This window comes from Stomoxys calcitrans, chromosome 1, assembly GCF_963082655.1.
Source record: "Stomoxys calcitrans chromosome 1, idStoCalc2.1, whole genome shotgun sequence".
Classification (NCBI taxonomy): Eukaryota; Metazoa; Arthropoda; class Insecta; order Diptera; family Muscidae; genus Stomoxys; species Stomoxys calcitrans.
The window spans coordinates 20,400,177-20,425,562 of NC_081552.1; the positions used below are offsets into that span (position 1 = coordinate 20,400,177).

At 36.6% G+C, this 25,386-nt stretch overlaps 1 protein-coding gene across 1 annotated transcript; it reads right to left on the reverse strand.

Annotated features, from left to right (window-relative positions):
* Nucleotides 1-8,075: 8,075 nt before the first annotated feature.
* LOC106084652 (tetratricopeptide repeat protein 36 homolog) lies at nt 8,076-10,947 on the reverse strand. Its single transcript, XM_013248512.2, has 2 exons — nt 10,469-10,947; nt 8,076-8,407 (listed from the first exon to the last, which is right to left on the reverse strand). Exons 1-2 carry the CDS (start codon nt 10,803-10,805, stop codon nt 8,163-8,165), a joined length of 582 nt encoding a protein of 193 aa, XP_013103966.2. The 5' UTR covers nt 10,806-10,947; the 3' UTR covers nt 8,076-8,162.
* Between the last annotated feature and the right edge of the window lie 14,439 nt (nt 10,948-25,386).

Below are 25,386 nucleotides of genomic sequence, written 5' to 3' on the forward strand. Positions count from 1 at the left end.
TTTATGGCTACCGTTTAATATGTTGAAGCGAAACATTACACAGTTACATTAAAAGAAAACTTCGTAATAAAAGTATTTTGTTTGTAGTAAAAATATCCCAAACGATTTATTTTTTGGCGTGTAAATATTTCGGTTTGGTGGTTTGGGGTTGGACGGAATTTAGTTGGTTTACGGAACTTACAAACAAACAAAACAGCACAAATAACTGTTTATGCAGACTAGTTCACACAAGGTCCTACAAAATTTTCACTGGTAGATCAGTATGTATATATATATATATAAAGGGTGATTTTTTTGAGGTTAGGATTTTCATGCATTAGTATTTGACAGATCACGTGGGATTTCAGACATGGTGTCAAAGAGAAAGATGCTCAGTATGCTTTGACATTTCATCATGAATAGACTTACTAACGAGCAACGCTTGCAAATCATTTTCAGGCCCTAGAAAAGTTGGCAGAAAATCCGCTTTTTTATCGACAAATTTTGTTCAGCGATGAGGCTCATTTCTGGTTGAATGGCTACGTAAATAAGCAAAATTGCCGCATTTGGAGTGAAGAGCAACCAGAAGCCGTTCAAGAACTGCCCATGCATCCCGAAAAATGCACTGTTTGGTGTGGTTTGTACGCTGGTGGAATCATTGGACCGTATTTTTCCAAAGATGCTGTTGGACGCAACGTTACGGTGAATGAACACATTTCGAACCGAACAATGATTTGCAAGCGTTGCTATGTATATATATATATATATATATATATATATATATATATAAACACCAGTGATATCGAGAGTCATTAGAAAGCCGTTCCTGCAAAATTTCAAGAGAATCGGTTAACAAATAACCACTTTATTTCATTATTACAACAAATCGGACGAACATATATCGAAGCTATATCAAAAATTGAACCGAATTTTTCAATTTCAGTAGACTTCGTCTCTAAACCGAAAAACATGCCTGTACCAAATTTGAAAACGATCGGAAGAAAAGTGAGACATGTACTTTGTAAACAAATTAACATGGACAGACGGATAGACAGACGAACATTGCTAATTCGAATTAGAAAGCGATTCTGAGTCGATCGGTATCAATGGGTCTATCTCTCTTCCTTTTGGATGTTACAAGCAAATCCACTAAATTATAATACCCTGTACCACAGTAATGGTGTAGGGTATAATAAACTACTTTATTATAAAAGTGAGGGATAAAGGGACACATGTGACCCATCTAGGCTGGGTTAATAGGGTTACCTTGAGATTTATGAATGGGGCTATATGTACTACTGCGACAAGGAGGAGTCAGCAGAGAAGACTCTATTCAGGCTATCACAGGTTGACGTGCTTAGAAACCTCCTGTTAGAACTATCCTTATATTGGACAGCACATTGAAAGACCTGCAGACGGACGGACATACAAGTAGGAACGGAAAAAATAGACTGCCGACTTTATATAAAGAAACCGATTCTGACGGAATGGCTAAAGAGAATAATTGGGTTTACGGATATTAATATATTTGCAGATGAATCTAAGATAGAGAACGGGACACCGGTTGTGCCATATATTGCGGTGATATTGACATCAACGCCTCTTTGCTAATGCGTGATGACGGCAGCATTTTCCAGGCAGAGGTCTTTGTGATAACTAGGGCGGCAGAGATTGTCCTATCCAGAGGTATAGATCGATCTAACATCTGTATCTACAGCGATAGTTAAGCAGCATTGAAGGCTTTAGTTGGCATGAGTAAGGTTTTAGGGCACTGTCGAGAGGTCTTAAATTGCCTGCAAAGGAATCAAATTCTGGTTTCCCGGACATAAGGATATTATAGGAAATGAGAAGCCGGATATGCTTGCGAGATCGGGTGTAAGCCTTGCTCTTGTGTCAATATTGGATGTATACCCACCACAATCGAAAATGTTGTATGGAATTAAGGAGCGTTATAAGGATACATGGTTAAATCGCTGGTAATGAACAGCCGGATGTGAAAAAACAAAGCTTCTGTCAATGGAAAAGGCACATCTGAATATAGTATCGGAATAAGTACAGCACATAATAAGTATGTCTTGTATTGGCATTGAAAATTATGACATCTGTCTGTGGTGTCATGAGATCGACACCTCGGAGGACAGCTTTCACTTTCTTTGTTAATGCCCTGCTTTGTGTCAAAGTAGAAACAGGATACTGGGTTCTTTGAAGGCGTATTTCCGTTCAAAATCAAGGCGTTTGCTTTTTCATCTGGAGTAGAGGGAAGATGAGGAATCACAATGGGCCTTTACGTGTCCAACGTGGAAGCCGGTATACTAGTTTCGTCATTCTGTTTGTAACTCATCAAAATCTTGATCTGACACATAATAAACCATATATATTCTTGATATTCTTGGCATTCTACGTTGATTTAGTCATGTTCATCTGTCCGTCTGTCTGCCTGCCGAAAGCACGCTAACTTTCGAAGGAGTATAATGCCAGGCGCTTGAAATTTTGCAGACCGGTTCGGATTGTAAATGGGCCAAATCTGTCCATGGATTGGTATAGCTGCCATATAAACCGATCTCGGATCTTGATTTCTTGAGCCTCTAGAGGGTGCAATTCTTATCGGATTTGACTGAAATTTTGCACATATCGTTTTGTTATCAACTAACTGTACTAAGTATGGTTTAAATCGATTCATAACCTGATGAAGCTGCAATATAAACCGATCTCGGACCTGGACTTATTGAGCCTTAACAGTGCACAATTGTCATCCGATGTGGCTGAAATTGTGCGCGAGGTGTTTTATTATGACTTCCAATAATTCTGCCAAGTATGGCGGCTCACAACCTGATATAGCTCCAATAAAATTCGATCTTCCGATTATACTTCTTGAGCCTCTAGAGGGAGCAATTCTTCTCTGAGTTGGCTGAAATTTTGCGCAACGATTTTTTGTATGTCCTTTAACATTAGTGTTGAATATGGCCTGAATCGGTCCACTCCAACAGCCGAACCAAGTATGGCCCCAATCGGTTCATAACTTGGTATAGCTGAAATAGCATAGCAATTCTTATCCATAATCCTTTGTCTGTCTGTAAAGAGATATCGGCCAATGAACTTGCCAAATGCGATCCATGTTGGAGTAAATAGGATTCGGCCCGGTCGAACTTAGCAGGTTTGTTCTTGTTTAATTTCTAATGTTACTAAAATTTCAGGCTGTGTAACGCTGTATGTTCGGGCTATTCCGAGCAGTAGCGGTAATAAATAATTTCTGCTATACCATTGCAGCATATTAAATTTCTTCCTGAAATTGCATTCTGGGACAAGGAAAGAAAACATTATTTGAACAGAAGAAGAGAGGGATATCATCACTCGCCAAATATACCTTGATATTTTTTTTTCATATTTTTGCACTTACTGATTTTTTAAGTATTCCAATTGGATTCATATTGAGAGTTGCAACACTTTGGGAGTTTTCTGTCTTGATTCGGGCATTTGTTCGAAATTTTTTTTGGTATTTAAAATGGCTGTCGCCTTTTCGCCGGAGGTACATTAGGGGTTTATGACTCTGCGCATGATGCTTAACTGCATATGCATATGCAGGTAGTTTTCGTCTTTCAAACATATGAGGGACAATTTATCCTTATTGAAATTTTATCCGCAGCATACAGCACAATTGTGCTATAGACTGAAGGCAATGCGAATTTTAAGAATAAGGATTTGGATTAGTAATAAAAGTTGCTAACATGGATCTATCACCCTATACAAAGTGACACCATTAACCAAACGTTCTTGTATTATGATATTCTATATTTCTAACTGAGTGATAATTGCATCACTAATGAGCAAAGTGTTTAAAAATCATCTTTATTATTGGATTAAGTCTAGGCTTGGTATTACTGAGAAATAAATCGATTTTTTCATCTCTGTTACAAAATCTTTCAACCTAAGTTAATTTTTAACTTTGATTTAATTTCATTTAAATTTATTGAATACTAAATACTTAAATTTAAGAAATTGGTTAACTAGTTCTATCGAATTTTCATTCAATTTGGAAAAAATAGGTCTGTTAAAACATGTTTATTTTGGGTAAATTAAAAAGTTTTTTTGGTATAGAAATATTTAACTTGCTAAAATGAAACTCGGGTAAGTAAAATCCCATCCCAAACCCAAGATAATGAACTATTTGCCACTAATTACAAATGAGTAAAACTTACTAAGAACTGAGTGTCAAAAATTTTGCAAAAATACTTCCTTTTAGTGAAGGTCGTTTGGGATTGTAAATTGATGGACCTCGGCGGATGTTTTCGGATGGGTTATAAAACAGTCCGTATCAAATTTGGAGCAAATATGTTCAAACTGTAAAACTACGGTCGACAAATGACGACGTTATTGCAAATTACCCAAAATATGACGAACATGGAAGTGGGATCTGTAACTAAATCTGAACCGAATTGAAGCACACTTGGTAGATATTGTGGTAGATTGGTCAATGAATGCACTAACTGTGGCTCTAAAAGTGAAAATCGGGCGATATACATATATGGCCTCTCCGAGATCTGGTGTTTTTGAAAATTATTGTTGAGCCCCGTCTTAGAGTGGGAAAGTTAAAAAATAATACTGCAAACAACCGCAACGAAGTCATAACGAAGATAAATTTTGTATGATCAATTTTGACCACTCTGCCCTCTTTCTGTTCATGTCGGCTTCTCCATGTACTGGCTGTTATTGGATAAACTAAATCCATTTGAAAACAGCCAGTCGATGGCGCTTATATAAATATTAGTGCTACTACAGGCTTGGAGTGGCTTAACGCCTACAACATTGATCATCATGTGGTATTTGTCTATATATGACTTTAAGACTACCTATTAAATAGTCATCCTTTAGTCTTTTTTTGGACCCAACTGTTAATACCATATTCGTATTCTACTCTCCGATACCTTTCATTTGATACCCTTGTTGTCCCGATCGGTCAGCCTTGATTTTGGGTGGTGTTCTTGGGAGAGGGTACGCCCCTTCCATTATCAACAAATTATATAGCCTATTCCTCCTTCCTGAACATATTCGTAATCTACACTGGAGTACCTTTCATTTGAGTCCCATATTGTCATTATTGTCCAATATGGCTATTTGAAGGGGTTTTGGGGTCGTGGCAGCCCCCTAGGTACTTGGACCGAAATTTTGATATCAAATCTGTATTCTACTCCCGAATACCTTTCATTTGAGTCCCATATTGCCCAAATCAGTCAACTTTTATTTTTGGGTGATACTTTTGGGTAAGGGGGAGGGTCCGCCCCACTTGCGATATCAAAAAATCTTAAAGCATATTGCTCCTTCCGGACCACTCTCCTCAATCTGCAAACATACGTGGTTAATGTGGTATTTATATCATGCAGGCGTTTTCGCAAAAAATTCGGTATAAGTACAACAATGTTCCGCCCTTGAAGCCCTCACACCCAATATGACCGATAAGTGATACTAACCAAAGGACGAAACGGCGTCCCTAATGGTTGGTGTGTGTTGCGATCTCTGGCTTTCTTTTTTCATTTGCAAAGAAAATCTCTGATCATTAAGCTCGTCTCGAAAGAGAAAAAAAAACAAAAATTATATTTTTACGTTTTTCAATAAAAACTAAAATATTCCAAATTTATGGAAAACGTTCAGTCCATTTTAGGAATGCGTGGAAACCCATTATTGGTGAATTCAGGCGATTGCAAAAAAATACGGAAATCCGCAAATGGTTTTTGAAAGTTTTTAAAATTGGGTTTAAATTACAGTACATAAATCGTCAAAAATCGATAATTACACTGACAGATTCCTGGGAAAAGGTGTTTGCAACACAAATAAAGATCCCGTCTACCATCCCAGTTACTTCGAGATGCTTTAGGGTTCCCTGCATTAATTAGTCTTCGTAGAGGTAAAAGGCGGCTTTAACATACTAAAAAACATACGGAAATCTTTTATCTTTCATGGCAAGCTTCTCCTGGCTTGGACTACAACTAAAATGATCTCTGGGAATTATGTAGAAATGCTGAAATTATCAAAGTAACAGTTTAAGCGATCTTTACTTTACTTTACTTGGCTATGACAGAATGTTTGTCCCATTAGCCGAACCTAGAATATCCTTCCAGCTCCTCGATCTTTGTGCTCCTTCTATAATCTGTGACAGCAAGTTTCGAGGTGTCTCCCACCAATTGATCTTTCCACCGGGATTTGGTCATCCCGGTTTACGTGTACCACCGTGTTTACCGTCAAATGACTGCTTTACAGGAGCTTGTTCATCCATTGTGACAACATGACCAACACTCATAGATAAAAAGTTTGCTGAAAATAGCAATCACTGTCTCCTCAATATTAGTAGTTAATTTAGCTGCTATTGTAGCAGTAGTTCTGCTAATACAGCAGCAGTATTGCAATTACAGGGCAGCAGGGTTACTGCTGAAAAGTCTGTTATTTGCTGACAATGACTGCTGCTTAATTATGAAGGGGATGTTATAGAAACAAGTAAAAGGGCGCTAAGATCGGCCGGGACGAACTTTGGATACCCACCACCTCGGGTATATATGTAAACCATCTTTCGTCATAATTCGTTGAAAAATGCAGGATTTATGCCCCCATAGAAGCTATATAGAAAAATGGTGCGACTTGACCAAATTCGTTACGGACAATGAGTGGTCTAATAAGTACAAGTCATTGTTCAATTTAGTAAATCAAAATATTGGTCTGTTGGTATAGCTATATCCAAATATAGACCGATCTGAACCACATACAAAGCGGATATCGCAAAGCCTAACATGCACAAAGAATGCGCCTTTTATGGGCCCAAGAACTTAAATTGAGAGATCGGTATACATGGCAGCTAGATCTACATCAGAACTGATCTGGTCCAAATTGCAGAAATATGTCGAAGAGCCTTACACTCGCTGACCCAAATTTCGGAGAAATCGGACAGTAAATGCGCCTTTTATGGTCCCAAAACCTTAAATCGAGAGATCGGGTCTATATGGCAGCTATATCCAAATATGAAGCGATCTGGGCCAAATTGCAGAATGATGTCAAGGGCCTAACACAACTCACTGACCCAAATTTTACCAAAATCGGATAATAAATGTGACTTTTATGGGCCTCAGACCTTAAATCGGCGGATCGGACTTTATGGGTGCTATATCAAAATATAGTCCGACATAGGTCATCTTCGAAGTTTGAGCTCAATATCTCTATTTTTAAAGACTGTAGCGTGATTTCAACAGACAGACGGACGGACCGTCTTAGATGTATATATATATATATATATATATATATATATATATATATATATATACATGAGTATGAAAATGCGAGCTAGCTAAGCCTCATTTCGAAATGTATACCAATGGATGGATCAGGTAGCTTCTTTTCAGTAATATTGTATATGATAAATTAAAATCATCTCTTCCGAAAAAATTTTCTAAAAAAATCTCAAAAAGGTCTAAAGTAATTTAAACGAGTAACTGCCAACCATAAAAATAAAATACAATTCTTTTTCCGTCTGTCGAAATCACTATAGCGGTCGAAAGCGTAAAGCTATCCGCTTGAAATGTTTTGACAGATACTTAATTTTGATATAGGTCGTTGTGGAATGCAAATGGGCCGTATAGGTTTAGATTAAGATACAGCTCCTATATAAACCGATATCCCGATTTGACTTTTCGAGCCCCTGGAAGCAGCAATGTTTGTCCGATTTGGGAAAAAAATTTACATGTAGTGCATCGGACAAAAATTGTGGCTGCCAGGATTTTTCCGATTTGGCTGAAATTGGGCATGTAGTGTTTTGTTATGACTTTCAACAATTGTGCTAATTGCGGTCCAAATAATACAGCTCCCATGTAAACCGATCTCCCGATTTTACTTCTTGAGTCTACAAGCCGCAATTTTTGTCCGATTTGGCTGAAATTTTGCATGCAGTGTTCTGTTACGACTTCCAACAATTGTGCCAAACACGGTCCAAATCAATCTATAACCATGTCATGTTGCCTTAAAGTAGATTTAAAAATTAGTTACTCTGATAACTTCCAGAGCAGGTATAATGCATGTAAAAGACACTCTATAGCTAAAACTCCCTACAAAATAAAAAATTTTGCCATTCATATAATATTTATTTTTTAAATTTCTATTCTATAAAATATTCTTAAAATTATTTTTAATCTTCGACACCTGCTATTTTACTTCAATTGATCAAATGCCTGGCGTAACATTTGATTACACAGCGCCGCAAATGGATTAATCTCCACCAACTGGGTTTTTGCAAATTTACTACCCAATTTAGCCGCTTCTTCAAAGTCTCTTCTTGCTTCATCGAGTTTCTCCTTTTTTCTATAGAGAACACCACGTTGACAATAGGCATGACATTTAGTTTTAAGTTGAGTAGCACCGTACTCAATGGCCTTATCTAAATCGTCGAAGGCATCTGAAAAAAAAAATTAAATAAATAGGAAAATTAAAAAAAAAGAAAATAAAAAGGCATTAAGTTCGGCCGGGCCTAACTTTGGATACCCACCACCGCGGGTATGTAAAGCACCGCTCGTCGTAATCCGTCAAAAAATGCATGATTTATGCATCCGTAGACATTGAATGTTCTACTTAATTCAAGTCTCTTTTCAATTTTGTAAATCAAAATATCGCGCCTTTTAGTAGGTCAAGATTTTAAATCGACAGATCGGTCTATATATCAGCTATATCCAAATCTGGACCAATTTGAGCCAGATTAAACAAGGAGGTCTAACATAACTTACAGTCGCAATTTCAGCGAAATCGAACAATGGATGCTCCGTTTTTGGGCACAAGACCCTAAATCGAGAGATCCGTATATATCACAGCCATATCCAAATTTGGACGGATCTAAACCAAATTGAAAAAATATATCGAAGGGCCTAACGCAACTCATGCACCATTTATGGGCCCAGCCCCTCAATCGGCACATCGGTATATATGGCAGCTATATCCAAATATGGACCTATCTGGGCCAAGTTGAAGAAGGATGTCGAGTGGCCTAACACAACTCATTGTATGAAATTTTAGCATAATCGGATAATAAATGTGGCTTTGATGGGCCTAAGACCTTAAATCGGCTTATCGGTCTATATTGGGGATATATCAAGATATGGTCCGATATAGCCGATCTTCGAACTTAACCTGCCTATGGGCAACAAAAGAATCTGTGCAAAGTTTCATCTTAATATCTCTATTTTTAAAGACTGTAGCGTGATTTCAAGAGACAGACGGACGGACATGGCTAGATCTTCTTCGATTTTTACCACGATCAAGAATATATATACTTTATAGGGTCGGAAATGGATATTTCGATGCTATGCAAACGGAATGACAAAATGTATATACCCGCATCCTTCGATGGTGGGCTAGCCACTAGAAATTTTACACAGTTACTTAATATTGATGTAGGTCGTTGGGGATTGCAAATGGCCCACATCGGTTCAGATTTAGATCTAGCTCCCATATAAACCGACCGCCTGATTTGACTTCTTGAGCCCCTGGAAGCCGCAATTTTTTGTTCGATTTGGCTGAAATTTTGCATTTAGTGTTCTGTTATGACTTTCAACAACTGTGCCAAGTACGGTTCACATCGGTTTATAATTTGATATAGCCCGCATATAAACCGATCTCCTGATTTGACTTCTTGAGCACTTACAAGCCGTAATTTTTGTCCGATTTGGCTGAAATGTTGCGTGTGGTGTTCTGTTTGGCTTCAAACAAATTTACCAAGTACGTTTCGAAACGGTCCATAATCTGATATAGCTCCCATATAAGCCGATCTCCCGATTTGACATCTTTCGTCCCTGGAAGCCGCAATTTTTGTCCGATTTAGATAAAATTTTGCACTTAGTGTTCTTTTATGACTTCCAACCACTGTGTCAAGTACGATCCAAAAACCATAAAATAATGCCCTTCCACTAAGTATATTTTGTATAAAATTTTAGCAGAATCCATGGTAGTGGGTTGCCAAGATTCGGCCCGGCCGAACTTAGCACGCTTATACTTGTTTTTTTTTAAAGTAAAATTTTAAAACAATTTTTTCTGAGCAAAATCTTCTAAGTATGGTGAAAATATTAAAATTTTAAAACATTTTTATGAACTTCAAATTTTTACAAAAAAAAAAAAGAAATGTTAAATTCGAATTTTTATGAAATAAAAAAATTCTCAAACTAATATATTAATTAAATTATTTATTTTGCTGCAAGGTAACTCTGCGCTTACTTTTCGCCAAATTTCCCCTGTCAACCTTCATTGTTTTAGATATGTATTCACCTAACATTTAGTATGGTAGATTCAGCAATGTTGGCTATGAGACTGCAAGGTTGTATTTCATCATATAATTAGATCTTAAACAAGTATCTTGATCTTAAACAGTATCAAAGAAAAGTTCACAAGTAACACTTGTTTATGCGGATATGCTTTTTATACGAGATAAACATAAAGTTTCCACTTGCTGCTTTTCACTTCCAGAACTTACCTTCATCTTTTCCCGCTAAACGCAAAGCCTGAGCTCTGTTATTATAAATTGAAGCACGTTTTGGTGTCAATTTCAATGCTTCTGCAAACTTTTCTAAAGCCGCAGTGTCCAAATGATTTTCTTCAATCAATTTAACTGCTTCAATTTCAAGGGTTTTTGATTTATTCACGATATCCTCGGGATAATCATAATCATCTGCATCTACCAAAATTTCGGTGGAGTCTGCATTAATGTGTTCAGGGGCCAAAGATGATGTTAATTCCAGTGGATTAAATACAGACTCCAATACTTGTTGGTCATGGGCACTAAGACAGGATTTTGTTATAACTTGTGACATTTTGTTTTACTTATTTTCAATAGGTGTTGATTCTGAGTTGCACTTTCCGTCTTTACTCTCGCACGATTAGAAACAAACTAATCGAGAACCATGGTAGCAGGTGTTTCAAACCGCGTGTTTACCGCTAATGCAAATGAGCCCGTCCGACCAGTCTAATGGAATACAATTAAATAACTAAATGCTTCTTATATCAGTGGCGGCTAAACAAGTTGATATCGGTTTGTGGGAGCCACAATAACGAATTTAAATGTAAAACCATTTGCGACGCTTAAAATTTTTACTATCAGAGAGGAACATGTACTGCGTTTTCTGAGTTATATGCGTTGTAAATTAAAAATCAGTTTTTTTATACCCTCCACCATAGGAGGGGGTACTAATTTCGCTATTCTGTTTGTAACACATCGAAATATTGGTCTAAGACCCCATAAAGTACACATATTCTTGATCACTATGACATTTAAAGTCGACCCAGCCATGTCCGTCCGTTCATCCGTCTGTCGAAAGCACGCTCACTTTCGAGGGAGTAAAGCTAGGCGCTTGGAATTTTGCACACATACTTCCTATCAGTGTAGGTCGACTGGGATTGTAAATGGGCCATATCGGTCCATGTTTTGATATAGTTGCCATATAAACCGATCTTGGATCTTGACTTCTTGAGCCTCTAAGGGGAGCAATTCGTACCGGGTGTGGCTGAAAGTTTGTATGCGGTCTTCTGTATTGACTTCCAACAAAAATGCCAAGTAAGGTCCAAATTGGTTCATAATCTGATGTAGCTATCATATAAACCGATCTCCCGATTTAACTTCTTGAGCTTCTATAGAGCGCAATTCGTATCCTATTTGCCTGAAATTTTGCACAAAGACTTCTACTATGGTCTCCAACATCCAAACCAAGCATGGTCCGAATTGGTTCATATCCAGATATGGCTTCAAAAGCATGACAATTTTTAATTCATTATCCTTTGTTTGCCTATAAAGAGATACTGGAGAGTATATATGATTCGGCCATGTTGGGTATTCGGTATATAAGATTCGGCCCGTTCCAACTTAGCACGCTCTTACTTGTTTTTAAAAATCAAGGTTCAGAAAGTCGCTCACTGTGGGCCAAAATCGAAATATTGTTTTTATACCCTCCATCATAGAATGGGGGTATACTAATTTCGTCAACACCTCGAAATATGCATCTAAGACCCCATAAAGTACATATATTTTGATCGTAATGTCATTTTAAGTCGATCCAGCCATGTCCGTCTGTCTGTCGAAAGCATCCTAACTAAAGCTAGCCGCTTGAAATTTTGCATAAATACTTTTCGGTCGGTTGGGATTGTAAATGGGCCAAATTGACCCATGTTTTAATATAGCTGCCATATAAACCGATCTTGGGTATTGACTTCTTGAGCCTGTACAGGGCGTAGTGTTTTGGTATCACTTCCAACAACTGTGTTAAGATTAATGATTCAAATCGGTTCATAATCTTGAGCCTCTAGAGGGGGCAATTCTCATTCGATTTGGAAGAAATTTTGTACAACGGCTTCTCTCATGACCTTCAACATACGCGTCAAATATGATCTGAATCGATCAATAGCTTGATACAGCTCCCATATAAACCTAACTCCAGATTTTGCTTCCTGAGCCCCCTACAAGGCGTAATTCTTATCCGAATGAACTGAAATATAACACAATGACTTCTACAATGTTCATCGGATAGGAATATAACTTTATATAGCTCCAATAGCATAACAGTTCTTATTCAATATTCTTTGTGTGCCTAAAAAGAGATACTGCTCATAGAACTCGACAAACGGATTCATACTTGGCAAGTCAAGCAGGAATCTTTGTGTCAAATTTCTGCAAAATTAGGTGAAAATTTAAACCCATAATCTGATGAACATATGGGTGCTCCATCGAAATCTGAAAACTTTAGCAAGATTGGTCTATAAATGCGCTTGCTGTGGCTCTGGAAGTGAATGTCGGGCGATATACATGCATGGAAGCTATATCTAAATCTGAACCGATTTCTATAAAATTCACCAGATATATTAAAAGTCATACGAAAATCCTTCCTGCCTAATTTCGAGAGTCGTTTAACGAATGACGTATCAAAATCGGACGAACATATATATGGGAGCTATATCGAAATCTCAACCGATTTCTAGAAAACTTCTTAGATATTGTAGTAGTCGTCGAGGAACGTGTTGTACAAATGTTTGGGAAGATTGGTCAATAAATGTCCATCTGTCTATCTGTCCATGTTAATATGTGTTCAAACTACAGGTCTCAACTTTCATTCGATCGTCAGCAAAGCCTACTGAATGCATTTTGCCTAAAACTTAAAAAAAAAAAATTTTATATTTGCTTTCTTTTCAAAATAGAAACAAAAACAAACCAAACGGAAAAGATGTCCGCTAAAATTGCATCCAACTATTGCCGTATATGCTTATAATTTGCATAATGAGATTATAATTCCTAAAATATTCCAAATTTATTGAACACAAAAGAAGTAAATGGGCGCAAAGTTTGGCCGGGATGAACTTTACATACCCACCACCGCCAAATTTTGGACAGGATATCGAAGGGCCTAATACAACACACTGTCCCAAATTTCGGCGAAATCGGACAATAAATGCGCCTTTTATGGCCCCAAAACCTTAAATCGAGAAATCGGTGTATATGGCAGCAATATTCAAATCTGGTCTGATTTGTGCCATATTGCAGAAGTATGTCGAGGGGCTTAACTTAACTTACTGTCCCACATTTCGATCAGTCTATATCGCAGCTATATCCAAATCTGGACCGATCTTGCCCAAATTGGATAAGAATTGGTCACAAATTGTAGAAGGATGTCGAAGGGCCCAAGGCAACTCACTTTCCCAAATTTAACAGCAAAATCGGATAATAAATTTGGCTTTTATGGGCCTGAGACCCAGAATCGGCAGATCGGTCTCTATGGCGGCTATATCAAGAAAAAGTCCGATATAGCCCATCTTCGAAGGTAACCTGCTTATGGGCAAAAAAAATCTGTACAAAATGTCAGCTCAATATTTCTATTTTTAAAGACTGTACGTGATTTCAACAGACAAACGGACGGACTTGGCTAGATCGTCTTAGATTTTTACGACGATGAAGAATATATATACTTTATAGGGTCGGAAATCGATATTTCGATGTGTTGCAAACGTAATGACATAATGAATGAAAAAGAAGAGATCTCTACGTTATTACAGTTGTAAACTTTATTCTTTCTTTGTCAATTTTATTTATTTTAAATTTTAAGGAACATTATTTTCAAATATTCTCAAAAAGCAAATTCTCTAGAACGTCTCTTCATTCAACTCGCCCAAGATGCCCTTATTGATGTTAAATGTCCTAGCGGCAAATATAATGGCGATTTCGATTGTGCAAAAAATGTAACATTTTGCGATATATTGCACTGAAATCGAAATTTTGCGTTCGTTTGTCAAAAAAATTTAACTTCCCCACCGGTTGTAGTGTTCGTTTGTAATGGTGTTCGTTTGTAATGTGTACAGATAGTGGAAAAATGTTGCATTTCCTACACCGTACCAAGTCTTCGGTAGAGAATGTCGCACTTAAAATCACGGCTTTCATTTTAGGCAAGAAAGAGCGTGTTAAGTTCGGCCGGGCCGAATCTAATACTCTCCACCATGGATCGCATTTGTCGAGTTCTATGCGCAGTATCTCTTTGTAGGCAAACAAAGAATATTGAATAAGAACTGTTATACTATTACAGCTATATCAAGTTATAGTCCGATTCAGACCATAAATTAATGCTGAACATTGTAGAAGTCATTTTATAATATTTCAGTTCATTCGGATAAGAATTGCGCCTTGTAGGGGCTCAAGAAGCAAAATCGGGAGATAGGTTTATATGGAAGCAGTATCAAGCGATTAATCGATTCAGATCATATTAGACACGTATGTTGAAGGTCATGAGGGAAGCCGTTGTACAAAATTTATTCCAAATCGGATGAGAATTGCGCCCTCTAGAGGCTCAAGAAATCAAGATATCAGATCGCTTTATATGGCAGCTATATCAAGTTATGTACCGATTTGAATCATACTAAACACAGTGGTTGGAAGTGATACCAAAACACTACGTGCAAAATTTCATTCAAATCGAATAAGAATTGCGCCCTCTGGTGTCTCAAGAAGTCAAGACCCAAGATCGGTTTATATGGCAGCTATATGAGGTTATGTACCGATGTGCGCCATATTTAGCACAGTTATTGGAAGTCACTACAAAACACCTAATGCGAAATTTCAGCCAAATCGAATGAGAATTGCGCGCTCTATTGGCTCAAGAAGTCAAGATCCAAGATCGGTTTATATGACAGCTATACCAGATTATGAACCGATTTGAATCATACTAAACACAGTGGTTGGAAGTGATATCAAAACACTACGTGCGAAATTTCAGTCAAATCGGCTCAAGAAGCCAATATCCAAGATCGGTTTATATGGCAGCTGTATCAAAACACCGATTTGGCCCATTTACAATCCCAACTGAAAGTATTTGTGCAAAATTTTAAGCGGCTAGCTCTACTCCTTTGAAAGTTAGCGTACTTTCGACAGACTTAAAATGACATGACGATCAAGAATATATATATACTTTATGGGGTCTCGGACGCATATTTCGCGGTGTTACAAACAGAACAATTAGTACACCCCCATCCTATTGTGGAGGGTATAAAAATTTTCTTGGAACAGAAGAAGAAGAAAACAAAATTTGTCGAATGTTTCGAAAAAAGCGGTAAAATATTAACGAGTAAAAGCGTGCTAGGTTCGGCCGAGCCGAATCTTGGGAACGCACCAACATGGATTCTGCTAAAATCTATACAAAGTAAATTTTGTTGAAGGGTATAATTTTATTCTACATATCAAATTTCTGTCAAACCAGCAAAAATTAAAGCTTCTAGGCATCGAACAAGAATGATCGAGAGACCGGTTTACATGGGAGCAATATCAGGTTATAAACTGATTCGAGCGTATTTAGCACAGTTATTTGAAGTCGTAACAGAACACTACATGCTAAATTTTAGCTAAATCGGACAAAAATTGCGGCTTGTAAGGGCTCAAGAAGTCGAGTCGGGAGATCGGTTTATATGGGAGCTATATTAGGTTATAGAGCGATTTGAACCGTTTGGCTGAACCAAATTGTACAAAAGTTGCGGCTTGCACATGCTCAAAAAGTCACATCGGGAGATCGGTTTATATAGGAGCTATATTAGGTTATCGAGCTATTTAGACAGTACTTAACACAGTTGCCCAATTTCAGCCAAATCGGACAAAAGGGCAGCTTACAGGGGCTCAACAAGTCAAATCGTGACACCGGTTTGTATAGGAGCTATATCTAAATCTGAACCAATATGGCAAATCGAGTAATAATTGCGCCCTTCAGAGGCTCAAAAATCAAACCAGGACGTCGGTTTATATGGCGCAATATCATGTGCTAAATTTCAGCCAAGTTGGATAAAAATTGCGCCCTCTAGAAGCCCAAGAAGTCTAATCGGGAGAGATGTTTATATGGCGGCTATATCAGGATTTGGACTGATTAATACCATACTTGACACAGTTGTTGGAAGTCAAAATAAAACACTTCGTGCAAAGTTTCGGCCAAATCGAATAAGAATTGCGCCCTCTTGAATCTCAAGAAGTCACGACCCAAGATCGGCTGTGTAAAATTTTAGCCATGTTGGATAAGAATTGCGCCCTCCAGAAGCCCAAGAAGTCTAATCGGGAGAGATGTTTATATGGCGGCTATATCAAGATGTGGACTGATTAAGATCATACTTGACACAGTTGTTGGAAGTCAAAATAAAACACTTCGTGCACAATTTCGGCTAAATCGGATAAGAGTTGCGCCCTCTTGAATCTCAAGAAGTCAAGACCATAGATCAGCTTATATGGCAACTATTTTAGGTTATAGACCGATTTCTTAGCACAGTTATTGGAAGTCATAACGAAACAAAATTTCAGCCAAATTGGACAGGAATTGCGCCCTCTAGAGGCTCAAGAAATCTAATCGGGAGATCGGTTTATATGGCGGCTATGTCAGGTTATGGACTGATTTAGACCATACTTGGCACAGTTATGAGTTAGGAGTCGTACCAGAACACTTCATGCAAAATTTCAGCCAAATCGGATACCTCCCAACCTACGGTGTATAAAATTGTATATATACACTGTAGGTTTGTTTTTCAATTTTATTGTATTCAATTGGAAAACAAATTTATTTTACTAACCACATATTAGATATACATCTGGTTAGCAAAATAGGTTTGTTATCCGAAGATGAGGATGTAGTTTTTAACGTACTATTTGGTCAAAATTTATGGACGTGTAAACATGTTCCATCGATTGGACGTATAAACATGTTCGAGTAACCAATGCATGCAGAAAAAGTCACAGTTTGGTGCGGTTTATGGGTTGGTGGCATCATTGGACCGCACTTCTTCAAAGATGATGCGAATCGTAACGTAACTGTGAATGACGACCCCTTTCGTGAAGTGATATCCAACTTTTTTTGCCCAAAATGCAAAAGCTTGACTTGCATGACATGTAACAATGAGAAGCGAGTTCGGTGAACATTTTATTTCACGTTCAGATCCGGTCAATTGGCCACATACAGCGGGCGATTTAATGCCTTTTGACTATTTTTTTTTTTTTTTTTGTGGGGCTTTGTTGAAGCTCATGTCAATACGGACAAGCACGCTTCAATTGACGCATTGGGATTGACAAAATTGAAGCATTTATTCGTGAGATACCGTTCGAAACATTAGAAAGAGTATGCCAAAATTTGACTAAGCGGATGGACCATTTGAGGCGCAGTCACGGTCAACATTTGCATGAAATAATCTTCAAACATTACATAGATATGGAGCGTACTATAGAATCAAATAAAGATTTCATGCATTTTTCTGAATTGTATGTATGTTTTCCGAAAAACTTGATTTAGCTCTTAAAAAATCACCCTTTGTATGCATAACACTTAAGGAAATCATTACTCACATAATCTTTCCAGTGTAAAAGGTATTTCTTGGAAAAAAGTAAAGTTTTAACATTTTTTAAAAAATATTTCACTGAAGCAAATCTGAGGTCGAAGACTACAGGACTTACAAATTTCTTCGAGAATCAACGCTGCTTTCTATTGAGTGACAGGTTTCGACCCTTAATCACTCCGTACCAATCACTTTAAATAGTGTATTGTGGATTCTGGAAATTGAAAGGGTTTCATTTGAAGTAATTATTTTAAAATGTTTTTCCGAGTTCTCAAAATTTTTCATTTCAATGAAGATGTACTTAAAATTTTTTATCATTAAGTATTACTAATAATTTTTTCAAAACCATATTTATTACTACCTAACATTTTTCAAACTAGCAAGCAAAATATTTTATTTAAAGATAATTTTTAAATAAAATGTTTCTACAGATAAATTCTATTCAAATAATAAAACTTGAATTAAGAGAAAATTCATACAGAATTAATTTCTTAGAGAAATGTTTGTTAAATGTTTGTCTTTCGCAACAATTTTTATTAAAAAAGTTCCATGAAGAAAAATGATTTTGAGGCGGCCCTGGCGTGAGCTAAATTTTGTTATACCCATCACCATAGGATAGGGGGGATAGATCCATTTATGGCTCTAAGGGTATATATACAATATATCGGATCGTCGTAAAATTCTATGACGATTTAACGATGTCCATGTCAGAGAACGGATTGGTACCTTTCGCTTTTATAACGCACTAGCTGGACAGGGCCTGCTCCGCTGCGCCTTCTTTCACCTTCTAATTATACCCACCACTATAGGATGGCTAATCTAGTCATTCCGATTGTAACACCTCGAAATATTGATCTGCGACCCCATAACCTATACATATTCTGGATCGTCTCATCATTCAGAGTCGATCTAAATGTCCGTCCGTCCGTCTGTCGAAATGACGATAGCAGTCGAACGCGTAAAGCTATTTAAAATTTTTAATAGATGAATTCTGTTGATGTAGGTTGTTGTGGATTGCAAATGGGTCATATCGGTTAAATTGGATATAGCTTTGATATAAACCGATCACCCTGTTTGACGTCTTGAGCCCTTAAAAGCCTCAACTTTATCCCATTTGGCTGAAATTTGGAGCAAAGACTTGAGTTATGTCTTCCAACATCCATGCCAAGTATGGTGCGAGTCGGTCTATAAACAGATATTTATTATCTATCTATCTTCTCTATATATAAAAAATAATTTGTGTTTGTGTGTATGTTCTTTGTTTGATTGTTTGTGGATTTGTAAATTTGTTTGTTCCGTATAGACTCAAAAAACAGATTGTGGAGAGTGGTCCGGAAGGAGCAATATGCTATATAATTTTTTAATATCGCAAGGGGGGGGGCCCTCCTCCTTACCCAAAAGTATCACCCAAAAATAAAAGTGGACCGATTGGGGCTATATGGGACACAAATGAAAGGAATTCGGGAGTAGAATGCAAATTTGATATCAAACTAAGCATCAAATATATAGACAAGCAAATTAGTTCTTTACCCCTAAAATCGTTTAATATGGCAATTTTAATTCAATTAAAAAATCCACATGTGTGTCAATGTTATAGGCGTTAAGCCACGCCAAGATAGTAGCACTAACATTTAGTTCATCCAACAGCCAGTTGGCGCTAATTTGGAGAACCCAACATGAACAGAAAGAGAGCAGAGTAGTCGATCGTTGATCGTACAGCATTTATCTTTGATATGACAACCTATCGGTTCTTTGAATAACGAAAAATAAAATAAAGGAATTTCGGTGCGGTTGTTTGCGGTATTATTTTTTAATTTTCTTACCCATAATAAGAACACCAGATCTCGGAGATGGGCAGGGCGATTTATACGAAATTTTGGCGCACTTACAGTAACTTGAAAACAAAAAGTTTATATCAAAATCTGGGGTGGGGTGCCTAGGAAGGCCGCCCACACCTAAAACCCGCCAAACGGATTAATAGACCAATCACTACAATATGGATACCAAATTAAAGGTATTTGAGAGTACAAAACGAATCTGATATCCAATTATGGGACTAAGTGTTTCATAAGTCACCCCATCCCCAAAAAACCCCTCAAATCGGACATATTTCCGGATCATGGTAGTATGTATCTTTAATAAACGGTGTTTGGGAGTAGAGTACGAAATTGACTTTCACTTTTGGGACCAAGTCTCTGGGGGTCTACCACCCCCCAAATAGGACTTTTACTTACTTGGGGTTTAAATAAGAGGTATTTGAGAGTAGAAAAATCCACATGAAAATTGGAATAAATTTTCAACTGGAATTAGGCAGAAATTTCCAAATTTAGAGTACTTTTCTCCTACATAGCATTATCGGGGTCAGCAGAGCTGGCCGGGATTAGCTAGTCTTCTATGAAATTGTTGCGCTTTGTTTGTTTGTTTGTCTGTTTCGTAATAGACTCAAAAACGGCTGAACCGATTTTCATGAAATTTTCAGAGATGGTAAAGTTGGCGCCCCCGGTGAAAATAGGGTACTATATTTGTTGATACACGAAGGGGGGCGGACCCTCCCCTATACCCCAATTTTCAAAAACGCCAGATCTCGGAAATGGGAGCACCGAATTAAGCGAAATTTTGTATGCCACCCCAAAAACACGAAAATAGTATAAAACTCAGCCTAACAGACATGTTTACCGATTGGGACAATGTTGGTATCAAACGAAAAGTATTAAGAACTTGGCATTAAAATGGCACCCTTATCGTCGCCCACCCCCAAAAACATCATCCAACCGTACACTTTTACCGCTTTGGAAAAGGAGGGTATCAATACGTATTTTATTCGTAGTGCGATCACTCTCTATTAAATTTACCTTTGTACTAATAAACACAACATTGTTTTGGTCATAGTGATATATTAGTGACTCACAAAAAAAGTCTGTATAAGAATATTGTGGGATGTGCCTGGAAAACAAAGAAAAAGCATGAAGAAAAACAAAATAAATTGTGCTCGTTGCAAATCACAAGTACATGAAAATGACGATTCATTGCAATGTGATGTTTATGAGAAAACTCTCCGCACACTTTGTACGAAATTGGACAAAAAGCAAATCGATGCGCTCATTAAAGATAGCTCTCTTTAGTATACATGTTTTTTATGTGTGCCAGAAGAAATGACGGTGACAAGTGAATTGAGTGAAATTAAAGCTCTGCTTACTCAATTGCGAGAGATAAAAGAGACAATGCAATTTATGTCATCTCAGTATAATGAAATATTAAAAGGTGTTGTCAAAAATAAAAAAAGATAGACACATTGGAGAAAGAGAATAGAAATTTGCGTGAGGAAGTAAATAACCTGAAATCATCTATAAAATTTTTAAATGAAATTCGTGTTAAGAATGACTGCGTGATAAATGGAGTTGAAAAGAGGGAACGTTGAAGCTATTGATATGTGCTTAGAAATTGCAAACAAAGTTGGAGCCAACATTAATAAAGAGGATGTAGAAGAAGCATATTTTGTAAACAAAAAGAAACATTCAGAAAAAAAAAACATCCGTGATCATAAAATTTGTTAATTCAAAATCAAAAAAGAAGTTAATGGATGAAAAAGCTAAATTAAAAAAATTGGATGATATGAAAGGAGCATATGTTATCGATTTGTTGAGTAGATAATCGATGCAACTATTAAATTACTCAAAGTCATTAAAATCTATGGGCTATAAATACATTGATGCCAAACATGGCAGCATTTTTGCAAAGAGCGATGACAACTCGAAGGCGATACGTTTAAATTCGATGAAAGATGTTGATCATATTTTGTACAAACGCATCTTGTCAACAAAGAATTCCGGTGGATGAAAATGAAATTAGTTCTGATTACGAATGTGAAAAGGATGGATCCTTTTTATCACCAAACTAAAATTGTAGTCTATATTATTTGCTTAAACTTTTTATTAATACTTAGTTATAATTTTAAATTATTTTTGTAACTTAAATACATTTAATGAATATTCAATTAATGTATGTATTTAATAAACAATTTTTGAGTATATTGTCATTTAATGTCAGAAGTATTTCTTCAATTAATAAATTTAATGAATTTATTATTGGTGAACTTACTACCATTCCGAAAATAATTGCTGTACAAAAAACATGATTTGATGATAAGCTTACTGACATACATATATGCGATGGATGGTTTTACGGCAATTCACTGTTGCAGGAAAGATTCATTTTGAGGGACTACGGTTTTTATGGAAGGAAATGTAAAATATCAAATTTTAATTAACAAGGGCGAGAGTTTTGTGGATGTGATAACATTGTCCTTACCTGAGATAATAATTGACAACAAACCATTGATTATATGCTCTACAGATCGCAAAAGTGTCCATTTGGTAGTTTTATCACAATTTTGTAAAACATTTTATTGCGATTTAATAATTCCCCATGCATAATTATGGGGGATTTAAATTTAAACTTGCTAAGTGTAAAAGGGATACACATTTAGAGGGAGGGATAAAAGGGATACACTTTTAGACACTTTTGCTGCTGTAAATTTACAATCTTGCCACAAACTTGTTACTCGGCCATCCAATAGATCTTCCTTGGATTGTATATTCAGCAACTTATTTCTAGATATATCGGTTTATTCGATTGAGCATACTTTTGCCGATCACAACTTGATTTTCTGTTTGTTAGAAAGGCCTGTGTCTGTGTTGCGAAAGATATGTGAAAAACGCTGTAAAATAAATTATGATGTTTTTGGAAAGTTTCTTGATGTACACCTTGGTATAGGTGATGTTAGGACATGCTCCGAGTTGAGTAAAGGACTTATAGATACGTTTTCGTCAGCATTGCAGCAGTGTTCAACAAGCTCTATGGTGCAAGTTAGTTTGAGAAGGAAGATGAATCCGTGGATGACGGATACCTTAGAAGGTTTAATAGAATATAAAAATAAACTTCTGTTACAAAGAAGGAAAAATAGGGACAAGAAATGTATAAATGAGATCCTTAAAAGAGTGGGTAAGGTCATAAAAGAATCTAGTAAGAATTTAATGAATAATTACTAAAGGCATAATTTGAAGAAATGCAATGGTGATATGAATAAAACGTGGAGGTTTCTAACTAAACAGATTGGGAAACAGAAAACAAGTCTAACAGAGAATGGCATTCTACTATTGTCGGATAAGGATAAAACTCAATATTTTAATCAGTACTTTTCTGATTCTATACTGAATTTACGTTCTACAATACCGTATTCTGCGACAGATAACATAAATGCTTTTCGGACGTTGGTCCCGACAAATATGTATTTTCATCTGGAGCCGGTTTCTTCGGATGAAGTTCAGAATGTAATAGAAAGTTTAGGTAACTATAAGGCTCCTGGTTTCGATAAAATTAGCGCCAAACTTTTATTGACGAGGAAGCATACTATCGCTCAATTTCTGACATTAATTTTTAATCTTATGATAGACGAGGCTAATTTTCCCAATGTGCTTAAGCTGCCGAAGATAACGCCGATTCCGAAATGTTCAAATATGCAGTTTGTTCAGAACTATAGGCCTATAACTACACTTCCACTGTTAGTAAGGTTATTGAAAGAATTATCTTTTTGCAGCTGACTGATTATCTTGAGGAAAATGGTATATTATTTGAGCGTTAGTTTGGTTTTAAAAAGGGATCTGGGACGAACGAATGTGTAGTTAACCTTACTGATAGCATATGTGATGGATTGGATAGAGACCATAGGGGGGTAGCGGGTGTGTTCTTAGATCTTACTAAGGCATTCAATTTAGTTGATCATTATATCCTTCTACGGAAACTTAAGGTCATTGGACTCTCAGCTAACACCCTTTTATTGCTTAAAAGCTATTTGGCGAATAGGGACATATTTCCGGTTTCATGCGGTGTGCCAAAAGGTAGTGTCTAGGGCCATTGTTGTTTAAGATTTATGTAAATGAATTAAATGATATTAAGTTTTTTGGCCAATTATTTTTATTTTCAGATGACATTTTTCTCATATACAATTACGATTACACAAGGGTATTGCAAACTCAAATAGAGTATGACGCATCTATACTCTGTGAACACTTAAGGATCAATAAACTCTTATTGAACTCTAATCAAACTAGGCTTTTGTGTAGACCTCATGCTTGAAGGAATGATGAAGTTATTACTGTATATATAGATGGTCATCATATTACTGAGTCAGCGGGAGTAAAATATCTTAGAATGCATTTGAGCCAGAACTTATTGTGGGAAGAACACATTTTTAAATTGAAGTCTAGGATTGCATCTGGAATAGGAGTTTTATATAAATTCAAGAACAAGCTCAGCTCGGATGATGATTTATCAGTACTTAGTTCACTCGCATTTAACTTATTTGCAGTTGATATATGCAGCAAAAGATGCAACGGCCCTTAAATCGGCTCAAAATACGGCATTGAAAATTGTTTTTAACCTACCGCGAAGATATTGTACTTCTGGCCTTTTTAAAAATTATGCTATTAATGTACTTCTAATTAAAGCTTTATATAAACAACAAAGACATTTGTATGTTCTTAAGTGCATTAGGGGAGTTGGGTCGCATACTGTTTAATTTAACTCAAATTTTAATATCACACATCGAATCACAAGACAATCAAGCAATTTAGCCATTGCTCGCTGCCGAGTAGAGCTAACTAAACGACGCATTGCATATATTGGTCCTATAGAATATAATTTGCTCCCAGTATCTTTTAAAGAAATTACTGAATGTTTATGCTTTAAGCAAAAATTAAAAAAATATTTGATTGAGAATGTTGAAATACTTCTGCCATTGAAAAACTTACTACTTTTTGACATTTATTGGATATTATTTGTCTTGAATTAAAAAAATATATACATATATTAATTTACCATTGTAAATGTTTATATATAAATGGAGCCATAATTTGTTTTTTGTCAGCTTGCCTCTACTCTTGAGGCGCTGAGGCATAATTAAAATAATGTATATATTTTATGTGAAAATAAAGTAAAAAATTAAAAAAAAGGATTGTGGCTTTTAAAAGTAGAGTACACGTTTGATATAAAAATGTATTCCATGGTGTCTGAGCGGCCTTCCCATCCCACAAAAGCCCCCAACATATCGGACTCAGATGAAAGGAATTAGGGATTTAAATACGAATATAGTCAAAAAAATTGGGCCCAAATACCTAGGGCGCAACCCTACACCTAACCTCAATCAAAAAAAAAAAAAACAAGTAAAAAAGGCGTTAAGTTAGGCCGGGCCAAACTTTGGATACCCCCCAACTCGGGTATATTCGTAAAACACCTTTCGTCAAAATCCAGTGAAAAATGCATACCTTATGCCCCATAGCAGCTCTATAGATATCATCCGATTTAGACCAAATGCTTATAAGTACAAGTCATTGTGCAACCGGGAGATCGGTCCATATGGTAGCTATATCCAAATCTGGACCTATCTGAGCCAAATTGAAGACAAATGACGAAGGTCCCATCACCATTCATTGTCCCAAATTTCGGCGATATCGGATAATAAATGTGGCTTTTATGGGCCTAAGACCATAAATCGGAGGATCAGTCTAT